This window comes from Hippichthys cyanospilos, chromosome 18 (genome assembly GCF_059441005.1).
Source record: "Hippichthys cyanospilos isolate Australia breed blue-spotted pipefish chromosome 18, RoL_Hcya_1.0, whole genome shotgun sequence".
Lineage (NCBI taxonomy): Eukaryota > Metazoa > Chordata > Actinopteri > Syngnathiformes > Syngnathidae > Hippichthys > Hippichthys cyanospilos.
Genome location: NC_142386.1, coordinates 3,995,205 through 4,007,503, shown reverse-complemented (window position 1 = coordinate 4,007,503; position 12,299 = coordinate 3,995,205). Strand labels below are relative to the sequence as shown.

Genomic DNA, 12,299 nt, shown 5'->3' with positions numbered 1-12,299 from the left:
CCTAATGTTCCGTCCAAAACCTGCCTGCAGCGCCACAATCTGTCTTAGCGGACAAAAATATATAGCATTGGTAGCGGGTTTAGCACGTCTTTCAAAAATAATAAAAGTCCAAGGTCACATGTTTGAAACTGGGCCGGGACATGATTTAATTTCATTATTATTATTTTATTTGAAGCTTCAACACAGTTGACTATGATTCACTCTAAAAATATGCCACGTTTAAACAGGAAACCTTGATTGGAGCAGGAACCACACCCAAAATAGGTACAGTACAGAATGAACACAGTTTTAGTTGAGAACGTTTCGTTTTTAGATGAAGGGAAAATTCTTCATCTTGGATCCACATGTGATTCTGTGAAACAAATATTAGAAGAATAGATTAGATGATTCAAACGTAGTCATGTTCAAGATGTATACGAAGTTTCGTTGCTACATTGAGGCTTCACTTTATTGCAAATTTTTATCAATGACCATACGTTTTTCTTTTGCTGTTTTATGTCACTTTTTTCTTGCAATTTTTCTTTCTTATAAGTCGGATCAGTCAAGACAATAGCATTTAAATTTATAATCGTTGAATTAAAATTGTTTCATAGTCAAATGAAATCAACTGACGAGGAAAAGTTAAATTCTAATTTATCCTAATAACTGTCTGTACAAGTAATTGAATGATGTCCCCCAGGGCTCTATTTTGGGGCCACTTTTTATTATTTCTCTCAATTCTACCATTCACCGCAGCTGCATGTCGTTTATGAAGTCCACCTCACCTTTTAGACACACTTGTATCCAATCCAAATGTAATTTTTCGTGCTTTGGCAAAGGTCGAAAGGTAGCGTGCCGTTGAACGCCGGAATGCTACACGCAGACCTCTCTTCACATCTACAAATATAAGCGAAAGTTCAAAATTTGCCCAAATTGCTTTCGCGCCGCTCTCGACACATTCTTGCCTGTGAGCTATAAGACTTGTGATATTGATGGTGCAGTTGCCGTTCTGATTGGTCGCCTCCATTTCCGCCGGCCAGCAAAACGTCGTCCCCTCACGCCCGTAAGTGGCTAAATGTACTTTGATGGTTTGAGGAGCGGCTGTGCGGGGGAAAATCATTTCATTTGACAAAATATGATCATATGAAACAGGACGAGGACTAGAACTTACTACAATTGATGACGCCCGTCTGACCGCCGCAGATGACTGCGGTGAGGCAGCTGTTATTGCGGCAGGCGGTAGAGTAACTGCAAAATTAGCAGAACACAAATCTTCCTGTTTTCAAATTGGGAATTATACTTTTACTTTATTATACAATAATTAGTCAACTTTTTTATCTTCACCTTGACAAATACTCGTATTAATGAGGAAAAAAAATTAAAAGAACCAAAAAAAAAAACACCAATATACACTAAGACTTGCTCTATAAAGACAAATGAAAGTAAAAATGAAATTAGAACTATAATAATCAAAAGTATTATAACCCTGGTAGGGGCGAATAAATATTAGCTAGCACTAACCTCTCTTCGTTTTCATTCTCCGCTTCTTCGTTTTCATCTCCTTCATGTTCTCCTCCATTTGATTCCTTTGCATTTTCCCCTTCAGATTCTTCGTTTTGTCCTTCAGATTGACCAATTTCTCCTCCGTCAGATTCTTTTTCGTTTTCGGAATCTTCTTTTTCTCCCCCTTCGGATTCTTCTTCATTTTCTCCTTCGGATTCTTCTTCATTTTCTCCTCCGGATTCGTCCTCGCTTTCGTCATCCGATTCCTCCTCCTCAGAGGAGGAGGAGGACGAGGAGGAAGATGAGGAGTCGGAGCTGACTGCACAAAGCAAACCGCAACATTAGCGCGTACTTTTAATAGAGATGACAAATCACCGTTTAGGTTGCATTCACCTGACATCAAGAGCGTGAAGGCCAACACTGAAAGACAAATACAAACATTTTCTTTGAAGAATAAATGCATCATTATTACTGTACTGTAAAAGGATTTTGACTTACAAGCCACCAGGGTCCACTTGAGTGAAGCCATGCCGGGACGCAGGTCCTCCCCAGAATGACGACTTGACACCATTTGAAGTGTATTAACTTAAAGAGCGTTGATGACGTTCGTTCGTTCGTTGACGCTGGCATGTCTTTATTTGTCTTACAGCTAATTTCTTGACACGCGACTTTTGCGCCTGTCGGCTGTTTGCCCTCAACAGTCACTTTGGGGTTCGGGGCCAAATTTATTGTTGGGGGAAATGAGTCATTCACGTGCTAAGATGGTTAAGTGGGAGAAGCTGCTAATGAAGTCGCTTTCTCGATAAAGAAGCAGCTCAAGTTTAGCTTACCACATCAATGCAAAGCACCCAGCTGCGGCTGTAGCGGCAGCGAACAAAAAATGCAAAAAGCAAAGCTCAGACTAAACTGCCTAGATTTGAGGGAGTATGAGACTGACGAGCTGAACGATGTTTTATTGTAATATTATTTTCTTCTAATTTGGCAGTTGACAAAAGGAAACATACTGGTCGAACTTAGCAATACTTGAGACTAAGTTCATAAACAGATGAAGGTAAATAAATGGTTAAAAAAATTGCCTATTAGGGAATAAAAGTAAGGGAACTCTATTTGAGGATCAAAACATTTCTATATGTGTGTTTGTAAGGAAATGACGCACATTGAAGTTTGTACTCCGGAGGCCAATGACAATATACAGAAACACACCCACAAGAATGTGTGCGTTTACTTGCAGACATGAATGAACCGCAGGCTGTCATCTTAATGAACAATATATTAAGCATATAAGCTGAACAAATGTACATTTCTGATAAAGCTGCTTTTTCGTTTTAATTTCTGTCACACATACATAGAGATGGAGCAAGAATTTATGACAAATTATAATGTGGATCTCAATGTTCTGACTTAATTGTCTCACATAATATGATAGTTTGTAATATTACAAGTTTTTGGAAAAAAAATCAGATTGCCGTATCATATTTTTACTCCCGTGTTACGACTTAACTCCCTTAACATTGTGCAATTTTCTCGCATTTTTTTCTTACATATTATGCATTTTTCTGAAATCTTCGCACACATTTAGGAAATGTATTTGAAGTAAAACAATATGACTTCTTTAAAGGTGAATTGATGTCCAATTTATAAGCGGCAGCATCTGACCAAAAGTCGCTTTATTCACAGTTTAAGAACAAGATAATATAATTCAGATAACGCTGTATAAAAAAGAAAAAAAAGGATCGATAAAGTTGACTACTGACTCTAATCAAGAGTGTAGATGTTCTCCTGGACCGGTCTTCTCATTCTGATCTCATAGATGATATGAGGAGGTTCCTCGCTTGAAAAACTGGAAGAGAGTGTGATGTGTGTTCAAACGATAGCTGTTTTGCATTTTTATGTGCGCATCTTAAACATGAACCAACAGTGTATTGAAGAATGTCAAATTGGCTCTTGAAAGAAAACCAAAATGTGCGCTCACCAGCCGCTCCTTAAAGCTGGTCTGTAAAAGCCACCTGCATGAGGAAACGCAATATCGGCCTTCCGAATGGCATTCTTCATTCACTTAACACGCTGATCATCGCTATGATGATAAGGAGGAAAACGTACGCTTGAAGGCCAGAGAGAAGGAAACGGCGGCGAGCGTTATCAGCGCGGTGATGGTGAGCGACAGGACAGGAACGTTGATGTGAAGGGAGAGCGACGCAGGGGGGTTGACCACCTCGAAGAAAACAACATTTGATACTGTCTTAATGTTTTAAAATTTGATTTCAGCACCAGTACATTTACTTAGAAACTGCAAGTTTTTGTATTTTGAATGTAGATTATTTCAAATTTGATGGGCGGGATGCAAAATGTCCTCCAATTTTGGAATGACCCAGATGTTTTTAATTCATTTAGAATGTTTTAGGTGAGCAGCGTAATGTTACTCACAGTGATAGTGGTGGAGTGCAGGAATGTTGAGTTCCTCTTGACAAGGTCCAGAAGTGGTGTTTTCTTGTTCACTGCCAAAAGACGGAGGGGTTGTTAAAAAAGATTAAAAATAGTTGCATAAACGATGAACTGGGTAAATACAGGCAATAAACAAGATCAATTTAATTAATTCATTCGTTCGATTCAATTGTAAAAAAAAAAAAAAAAAAGGAAAGTCAATGGCTATGCGTCAACGTGCTAGTTATGCCGCTTGCTAGCTTGACGCAGAAAATAAACGAAACTTTCTGCATTCACGTAACACCCGTAAACGGCTACTTGAAATAATCCATAGTGCCACTTTATTTTCATTTAAATTAAAATGATAGTGTAAGTGTATGAAAATGAGAGATTAATGGAGGATGCTCATAGTTGTTTATGTGTTTATATCCGACTAGCTAGCTAGCGCATCCCTGTAGTCACAAATAAAAGTCGAAATTACACCACGTTACCCTCAAGCACGAAAGCAAACAGAAGACTGACTCGTGAACAGCGGCGTCGTTTACAATATCGTCGTCATGGGACTGGTGTCCCCCAAGGTTTTGTACTAGGCCCCTTATTGTTTCACATGAAATTTGGTTCGGGATTCTCTGACCTCCAGAAGTTGACGCCTCTGTGACTTGTGTTGTGGTAGTCGTTGTAGACGACAAAGTGGTAGGAACGTTGATGGAAGCTGACAGAAAAAAACAAGCATTTCTGAAAACACCCTTAAAGGACCAAGAGACACGTTTGTTTTCTTTCACCTGAGGCAACGCACCTTTGACCACCCGCAGGTTCATGATCACCTTCTTGTCATTGAACAGCCCGTCGATGTCGACCCTGCAGCAGTACGGCCCACTGTCACTCCGCTTCACGCCCACGATGTCCAGGTCCATCTGTCCTTCCAGGACGTCTCCCGTCAGCCGGTAGCGGTCCTCCGCCTGCAGCAGGGTCATAATTACAGTTAAATTGTAATCGCTCTTTGCACAAAGTGTCACCTCTGTCACCTTGGAGATAACTCCGTTCTCGTCTGTCTGGATCAGGATGTTGCTGCACCAAAGGGTCCCGCAGCCGCGGCCCCAGCAAACCCGACTGAGGCCGAAACGTTCCACCGAGTACTGACAAGACAGTGAGGCCACGCCACCTTCGGTCACTTTAAAACAGGAAACGCCACCTGCAGAGAGATGCAATTGTTTCATGATTTACAATTCTATACAGCTGGATTACTTATTGGATATTGATATCCTCCTGAGACCTATTCTATTTATTTGCGTCTAACTGTAGTGGACCCTGGAGCTATGCTACTATGTCCTAGTGTCCTCAATAGAGGACATCCTGGCCTTTGCAAGGAGGACTCATGTGTTTTGATGGCATGCAATTAATTTTGTATGTCTTACTGAGACAAAATGGACACAACATTGAACACTATAGAACTGGCTGGATCTCATGTCATCCATCCATTTTTCAAAGAGGTTGAGCTCATTAGGGTTTTACGTGATTACCGTAATTCCCCAAATAAAGGATGCACCGGTATATAAGAAGCACCCTTAATTTTGGGCTCAAATTCTTTTGACACACCAACACTTTGGTAACATTGTAAAAACTAGAGCAAAACAGAAAAAATCTCATCATTTGCAAACTTCATCCTCTCTTGTGTTCATATCCGTAAGTTATTGTGCGTTAAGTGTGTTTTACGTTTTTTGACGTCCCCCTCTAGCTAGTTCAGTTACATCAATCATTCGGGGATTTATTATTGGCGGAATACACTGCGGACTGGTTGCCAGCATATTCACATTCACAACTATGGATTATTTACTATCCTCAGTGAAGGCACCAGAGATGTCCTGGAATGTGCAAGGACGTTGGAATACCCCACAAAAAAAGACAAGGAAATCCAAACTCAGATTCAAACATGCAAACCACTACTCCGCTTTGCTACCTCTAGCAGTAGATGTAAAAAAAAAAAAAAAAAAAAAAAAAGGCTCCGGTAAGTCAACGTTCCGATGTATTGAGATTATGAGTCTTCTTGTCTCACACGCCTGTTTACATTATCGGAGAGGTATGCTGTGATGTCATCAGTCAACGGCTCACCTGACAGAAGGAGGAACACCATAGCAAAGGTCTGAGGCGTGGGATCGTGGAAGGACGACGCGGAGGCCATCGTGGTGTACGCGTGTGTGTGCTCATTGTCTGACCGCTCTCACTGCTACAAACTGACCCAATCACGGTGCCCTGAGTATGTGTGTGCGTGCGTGTGTGTGTGTGTGTGTGTGGGCGGCTGGGTGGTTGGGTGTTACAGACTTTAATAAAGACTTCATTGATGCATGCTGAATTGTTGGCTGTGGGTTTTGAACTGGCTCAGATTTATGGTCATTGAAAATTGCAATTATGTTTTCTGCAAGCTCAAATAAAATATATGACAAAGAAGCGTAACTTTAAAATTTGAACATAATTATTTATTTTAATTCTTTAGAGCGTATTCTATTCATTGAGGTAAATATTTTCGCAGAGGTTTGTCAAGGGTTTGTTTGAAAAAGGCAAAAATATAGAGCAGTTGAAAGCATGGTGGGTTTTTTTTGTTTTTTTTTACACCTCCATCGTAGCAACAAGTGGAAAAATATTTACAGTGATTACCAGAGCTCAGCTCAAATAAAAAACAAAAGATAATAATCCCGCCCCAAATATTTACAAAGCAGGTTGCAAGCCAGACCTTAAAAACTTTTCTCCCCTCCCTCAGGGCAAAATCTTTAACAAATTATAGGGTATTCATGTCTAAAACAAAAACTAACCTAACTCATAAATTCTATTTACAACATATACAATCCTCCTTATTCATACATAACAACCACCTCATAAAATAACTACTATGATGGTTTAGTCCATTGTCATGTGACCTCCGGAAGCGCCTCAACGAGTACTACTTATGCAGGATCAGGAAATACTTTGGTATGGTCCTTGGACACACGTCAAACTGAGATGCCAGCACGCAGGTGAGCATGCAGTGTGTGTGTGTGTGTGTGTGTGTGTGTGTGTGTCTGTGTGTCTCGCGTAGTGTAAGCCCTTGACACCCACAACAGGGGAAAAAAGGCAAGGGATCCAGGCCATCAATAGTTTTTTCATGTAAAGATGTATAGAGATTTAGGAAATTGTAAACAAAGTTTGTCTCTTTGCTGGAGGGTGCGGCTGAGATGACAGAATGCTAGTGAAGGTGTGACAAGAGTTCAAAGATGCTCTGTCACAAAGATAATGAAAATATGCCTGGGAATAGTCTTATAACGTTCATCTATATGTGTTGCTCCACCGTCTGTGCTTCAGCATTTTTTTTTTAAATTGGCAGAACGATGGCTTGTATTGAAAAAAAACAACAACCCTGTTTGGTCCTCAAGGTACCACAGAATATATATATTTGACTGAAAATGAAAGGAAAAAAAAAATTAAGAAATGGCTTGGGGAAATCAAGCATACAGAAGGACTTTGTTTTTCACTTTCCCTTTCTCTCTCTTACACATGCACACTCACACGCATATACACACTCACTGTCAATGGCTAACTGTGTGGCGACGTCACAGATGGACAAACTACTCCATTATTCGTGTCAAAAATCCTTCTTTCACTTCATGTCTTTTCTTTCATTTATGACACTGAAAAACATTTTGATGCGACAGAAGCAAAAGCCACTCCAGACGATTTTATGAAATGGGAGATTTCAAAAAGGTGTCAGCAATCAGCTGAAATAACCTAATTTTTCAAAAAATATGAAATAGAAAGAAAACTGTGACAATGCAGTAGGCTATAAGAAATATGGTTTGTAGGTTTTAGTCTCTGTAATAAACTGAAATTAGTGATATAATTTTTTTTCATCTTGTCCCATGTAAAACTGTGTATTCAAGTCTATAAAGCGTATGTTTCTAAAAGTCTTACATAAAATCTGTTTGTATTCCGACCCGGATGTGTTTATTGTGAAAGAAATTCCAGGCTTCCGTCGAGTTGTTTTATTTTCGAACCCGGAAGTTGTTCTTGCCGGAGGTAGAAATTAGCTATGATCTTAACTTTGACCAGTCGGTAGCAAAATATTGGTTAATCCTTTATGAAAACAAATTAGCTGCAACAATTTGAGTGACGTCAAAAAATGGAGGTCATGTTGTTAAATGTATGGTTCGATCGCTCTTCTTCGAAGCTTCGTTAGCCGCGGAGCGAACCGGCGCTAACTGGACAACTGTTTTCGGTCGAGGGCCAATGGCGGTGGAATGACTTGAGAAAACACGCCGATAGAGGAGTAAACGTGAGGATTTGACATTTTTTAACGCTCAGTGGTGACGCGGAGCAACAACTAGTAGCATTACAGGAATGCACACGTCACATGATGACCAAATTACTTTACTTTATTACACACGTGATCGGATTATACGCGAAAGAACGACGTAAATGACCACTGACGTACTGTTCTTGTGTCGTCAATTTAGATGAACGCGCACTGTTCTATTTTTTTCTATTATTTCACTATTCAAAACACTGAAGATATTTTTGTGACATGCTTTTGTTAAAGCACCCCAAGGATAAAAAATTAAAGCATACTTTACACGCCCTATTTCTTGTCTCACTGAAATGATTAATCTAGCTTTCGTTACTATGACAACCTGGGTCTGAGCCTTAACTGTGGTTTCTGCTGCAAGGGCAGAGACCTTTGTCAGTCGTTCCTGGCCCCCAAATATTTGTTAAAATTGTCAGTTCTCCATAACGTTTCCCACTAATCTTTTTGAAATGTTTTTGGTTTTCTGCCATTGCTTAGGATGCTCCACCCGCCCTACAGCAGCCTGGACAGGGATCGTCCCCTCATCCAGGTGCCCTTCAACATCTTCGTCATCGGGATGCTTCTTCTCCCTGTGACCGGCCTTCTTGCGTCCCTCTTCATTTCTATAGTATACCACTTTGAAGATGCCAACTACACGCACTGTCACGTGAGTGGAATGTTGGGAAAGAACCCCATCATTGGAATGGCGCGAATTGGATAAATTGGAATGGAGTTTGGTAGGAATGCATCTGATTTGTGTGCCTGTCCTCCACTAGGTGACCAACTACCTCCCATCCATCAGTGCCGCCATCGGCCGCGTGCCGGAGCTCTACATCTGGCGCTTTTGCATCGGGGTGCACTCTGCGCCGCGGTTCCTATTGGCCGCCACGTATTTCAATTTCTACCGCGGTCGTTTCGCCGCCAAGCTTCCCGAGCTGCTACTGGGCTGGCTGGCGTTTGTTTGCAGTCTGTCCGAAAATTGCGCCCTGCTGCTGCTCACCTATGTGGCATCCACAGAGAGCTACAGTATGTTGAATTTATTTTCTCGCTGTATCTCTTTTGCTCTATGAGGGTTTCCCTTGATGGCTACACGCGTCAAAGATCAATTGTGGAAAAACATGGTCACGACCATCCATAATTTAGTTGGGGTGTGTAAAATCCGCATATCTTGTTTTCCGCAGATGTTCACAAAGCCGGCTTTCTCACCTTCATTGGGAGCTCGCAACTTTATATGCTGATTACATGCAGATTGTGGTATGTGATCAAGAAACACTATGTCAACAAAGAAGTAAGTTTAACTTGTATTTTGATTTTTCTATTTTCCTACCTGAGTTCTCAGTCTGTGGTAAAATGTAATTGGAAAAGTATCAACTGTACAAGAAAAATCGTTTAGTCATCAGATGAATTATAGAGAGAATGATCTTTTTTACTGCTCAAAATGGCTGCATAAAGTGGATAATGCAACATGTTTTTGTGTCAGGAGCTGATTTCGTATAGATGGAAGGTACGCCTGCTGCTTTTCAACTTGAGCTGCTGTGTGGCGGCCGCGTACTTTTTCAGGCGCCACAATACGTACTGCGAACCCGGAGGTGAGCGCTTGATCACTTTTAACTCTTTGATCGCCATAGACGAAAATTCTCGTCTTTAAAAGCCTAAAATAGTGACGACGACTTGTGACCAAAATACATGTAAAGACTGTCACAATTGTGACAATCGACGGCGTTTTGGAAATTCTACATTCTGCACAGCATTTTTCAAAATATCAACGGAGACAAGTGTGGCAAAAAGTGGAAAATAATATATGGAGGCGGTCTCATTGTGTCCACTTATTGACACTGTGTGCTATGCTGTCCTCAGTCTACACGCTGTTTGCTCTATTCGAGTACCTGGTGGTGTTCTCCAACATGGCCTTCCACACCACATCCATCTTGGACTTTGGTAAAGAATCTGTGATGGTGGCCTCACCGCCTGAAGACAAACGATACTGAAAACTCCGGGACCCGCTTTACGTTTTAATCGAAAGCAAACCGAAACATTCCCACGATCGTCCGATGTTGCTCTGGGTTTAGTTAGCTTTTCTTTCAGCCAAAGTGTGTAAAGAATTAGTAAATGTTGACTGAAAATGGATTCAGTCAACTTTCTCAGATCAGTGTAAATACACTGCGCATATATTGACTTAATTTCAGGCTTAATTTGGGCATTTTTCTTATTTTGCAGTAAAACTCTGAATTATTATTTTTAGCAATTATCCCATGACGTGCGTTGTCTTTAGGGTGATTTTCAGCCTTATTTTTAACCCCTGGGAGAAATTTTGACCCAGCTTTTTGATGTAGGATATCAAAAAAACACTAGGCTAAAATATCACATAGATAGTCAAAACATGACGACTTTCAAAATGCCACACTGCCGTCCCATCTAAATGCTTGCAAACGGGAGGTCGAGAGGTACACCCTACAGGTGTCATTTGGCCCATGTCATGCTCATTTACTGCCATTCAAAATTGGAAATATTGTCAATTTTGGACATATTGAAAACTTAAATGTTTTATCATGTATTTCTCTGATTTTTGCATGAATCCTTTCAATGGCAAAAGTCATTTTGCTTATGCATGAAAGGCTTATTTGTAATTGTTCAACAAAATCTAAAGTTGCTTTAGTTGGCAGAGGCTAGCAATAAGCAAATGCGCTGCTAGCTAATTAAAAGTTATTTCCCAGTAAACCTGGTATGATTTAAAATGTAACCATAAAGTATTTTCTGCCACAATAGGCTTTGTTTTAATCATGCATTTTTTTTAATTGATATGTTAGAATTTTAAATTCACTGCTTGTGTTTTATCAGCTCAGGTTGTTTTCATAGCTGTAACATGAGCTTAATTCAGAGGCATTGTTAGCTAACCTGCAATTATGCTAATTTACGACAAGGCACTTTTTTTTTAAGAATTCAACCAGTTTTAGGTGTCATTCTAGCTCCGATTATTACTTGATAATGAATTTGCTTTTTTTGTGCAGTTATAATGATTGACTTTGTATTTTTTGGCTAACAGCGCAAAGAGGGGAAGATGAGGCTAGAAAAAGGGAGGAAAAAGACAGAAAGCCAGATGAAACAGGTGAGAACATGTTCAGGCGATTAAGAACGTGATGAGAAACATTTTTTTAGATCACATTTCATTGAATTTGCTCAATTTTTAAAATCATTTTTGGCCCGCTACACATGGGCCTCTTGGCTTGTTTGTTGTATGGATTACTTTGACGGTTTTTAACTACCTTTAAAACATTTGGATGTACAGTCTTTTGAAGAGGGAGATAGTTGCATGGAAAGAAGGCAAAGTGCAAAGAGGGCAAGTGCAGGATGGACACACAGGTTGCACCAGCTCGGAAGGAGGTAAGAAAAGAGCAGTGGTTGGGAAAACTCAGGAAAGCAAATCAAACGCTTATTTTATGGATGTTTGTATTGCTAAGGAAGAAGAGAAGAACAGGGAGAGTTTTGAAGGGAAAGGTAGCGAGCAGCAGACCAGAGAGGTATCCAAAATTTTACTTTTTTTTTTGTAAGTTTGATGAAAATGTTAATATATTCCAATGTCAGTAAAATTTTGTTTTGAAGTTCACATTCAACTTTGTCTTCTTTTTTACTGTTAGTTTTTAAACCTTGTTATTTACAGTATAATGTACATTGAAAATCAACATGTTCAAGTAACTACTGTAAATACAACAAAGGATAAAATACAACAGCATGGTAATTTTTGGAGTGGAAATGACCCCAAAGGACTTTAAATTTGGTTATCTGTTTTTTGTGGTTGATTACTTGAAATTAATCATTCCTTTATCCCGACTGCCTTTTTGAATTGTTTTATTTCACTGCCATCTACTGGTTGAGACATGAAATAGCAAAGTAAAGCCCACGAGAAAACATGACAATTTATATAAACATAAAACTACCTTCAGTAAGGGAGTAAGAAAGTTGCATATCTACATATCAATTGCCTTTTTTTATTATAACTGTGGGTACTGTATGATGTATAAATAAACATTTATTTTGATATAATGGGATTTTTGGTTTGATTTTGTAAAACTGCACAGTAGGCAGTAGC

General features: G+C 39.8%; 3 protein-coding genes across 11 annotated transcripts; 1 reads left to right on the top strand and 2 right to left on the bottom strand.

Annotated features, from left to right (window-relative positions):
- Positions 1 to 149: 149 nt before the first annotated feature.
- Positions 150 to 2,516, bottom strand: LOC148408536 (uncharacterized). The gene is made up of 7 exons (XM_088440678.1): positions 1,981 to 2,516; positions 1,876 to 1,902; positions 1,501 to 1,801; positions 1,151 to 1,227; positions 945 to 1,080; positions 765 to 876; positions 150 to 352 (listed from the first exon to the last, which is right to left on the bottom strand). Exons 1-6 carry the CDS (start codon positions 2,051 to 2,053, stop codon positions 768 to 770), a joined length of 723 nt encoding a protein of 240 aa, XP_088296804.1. The 5' UTR covers positions 2,054 to 2,516; the 3' UTR covers positions 150 to 352; positions 765 to 767.
- A 14-nt stretch (positions 2,517 to 2,530) lies between these two features.
- timd4 (T cell immunoglobulin and mucin domain containing 4) lies at positions 2,531 to 6,131 on the bottom strand. 2 transcript variants are annotated; one of them, XM_088440667.1, is made up of 8 exons: positions 6,013 to 6,131; positions 4,929 to 5,095; positions 4,700 to 4,862; positions 4,538 to 4,615; positions 3,907 to 3,977; positions 3,583 to 3,694; positions 3,455 to 3,488; positions 2,531 to 3,322 (listed from the first exon to the last, which is right to left on the bottom strand). In XM_088440667.1, exons 1-8 carry the CDS (start codon positions 6,080 to 6,082, stop codon positions 3,238 to 3,240), a joined length of 780 nt encoding a protein of 259 aa, XP_088296793.1. In that variant the 5' UTR covers positions 6,083 to 6,131; the 3' UTR covers positions 2,531 to 3,237. The 2 variants fall into 2 exon arrangements, with proteins under 2 accessions (XP_088296793.1, XP_088296792.1); XM_088440666.1 differs by having other exon boundaries at positions 4,538 to 4,862.
- Positions 6,132 to 6,868: 737 nt separating this feature from the next.
- Positions 6,869 to 12,253, top strand: pgap2 (post-GPI attachment to proteins 2). 8 transcript variants are annotated; one of them, XR_015868559.1, is made up of 8 exons: positions 6,869 to 6,911; positions 8,711 to 8,879; positions 8,989 to 9,238; positions 9,394 to 9,500; positions 9,693 to 9,801; positions 11,256 to 11,318; positions 11,499 to 11,593; positions 11,671 to 12,253. XR_015868559.1 is itself a non-coding variant. In XM_088440674.1 (7 exons), the coding sequence occupies exons 1-7, from the start codon at positions 6,898 to 6,900 to the stop codon at positions 11,504 to 11,506; spliced, it is 720 nt and encodes a 239-aa protein (XP_088296800.1). In that variant the 5' UTR covers positions 6,869 to 6,897; the 3' UTR covers positions 11,507 to 12,253. The 8 variants fall into 8 exon arrangements, 5 of the variants coding, with proteins under 5 accessions (XP_088296800.1, XP_088296799.1, XP_088296795.1 ...); XR_015868558.1 differs by having other exon boundaries at positions 10,070 to 11,318; positions 11,499 to 12,253; XR_015868557.1 differs by having other exon boundaries at positions 10,070 to 11,593.
- The last annotated feature ends 46 nt before the right edge of the window (positions 12,254 to 12,299 follow it).

Bases quoted from the DNA above. Each gene is read 5' to 3' on its own strand.
- LOC148408536 (XM_088440678.1), bottom strand. From the start codon at position 2,053: ATGGTGTCAAGTCGTCATTCTGGGGAGGACCTGCGTCCCGGCATGGCT. The intron at 1,081-1,150 runs GTAAGTTCTAGT...TCCCCCGCACAG, and splicing joins GACGGGCGTCATCAATTGTA to CCGCTCCTCAAACCATCAAA. The intron at 877-944 runs GCAAGAATGTGT...TTATATTTGTAG, and splicing joins ACAAGTCTTATAGCTCACAG to ATGTGAAGAGAGGTCTGCGT.
- timd4 (XM_088440666.1), bottom strand. From the start codon at position 6,082: ATGGCCTCCGCGTCGTCCTTCCACGATCCCACGCCTCAGACCTTTGCT. The intron at 3,978-4,537 runs GTCAGAGAATCC...GTCTTTTGGCAG, and splicing joins AGAGGCGTCAACTTCTGGAG to TGAACAAGAAAACACCACTT. The intron at 3,323-3,454 runs GTGAGCGCACAT...ACTCTCTTCCAG, and splicing joins CCAGCTTTAAGGAGCGGCTG to TTTTTCAAGCGAGGAACCTC.
- pgap2 (XM_088440669.1), top strand. The intron at 8,880-8,988 runs GTGAGTGGAATG...GTCCTCCACTAG, and splicing joins CCAACTACACGCACTGTCAC to GTGACCAACTACCTCCCATC. The intron at 9,501-9,692 runs GTAAGTTTAACT...TTTTTGTGTCAG, and splicing joins AACACTATGTCAACAAAGAA to GAGCTGATTTCGTATAGATG.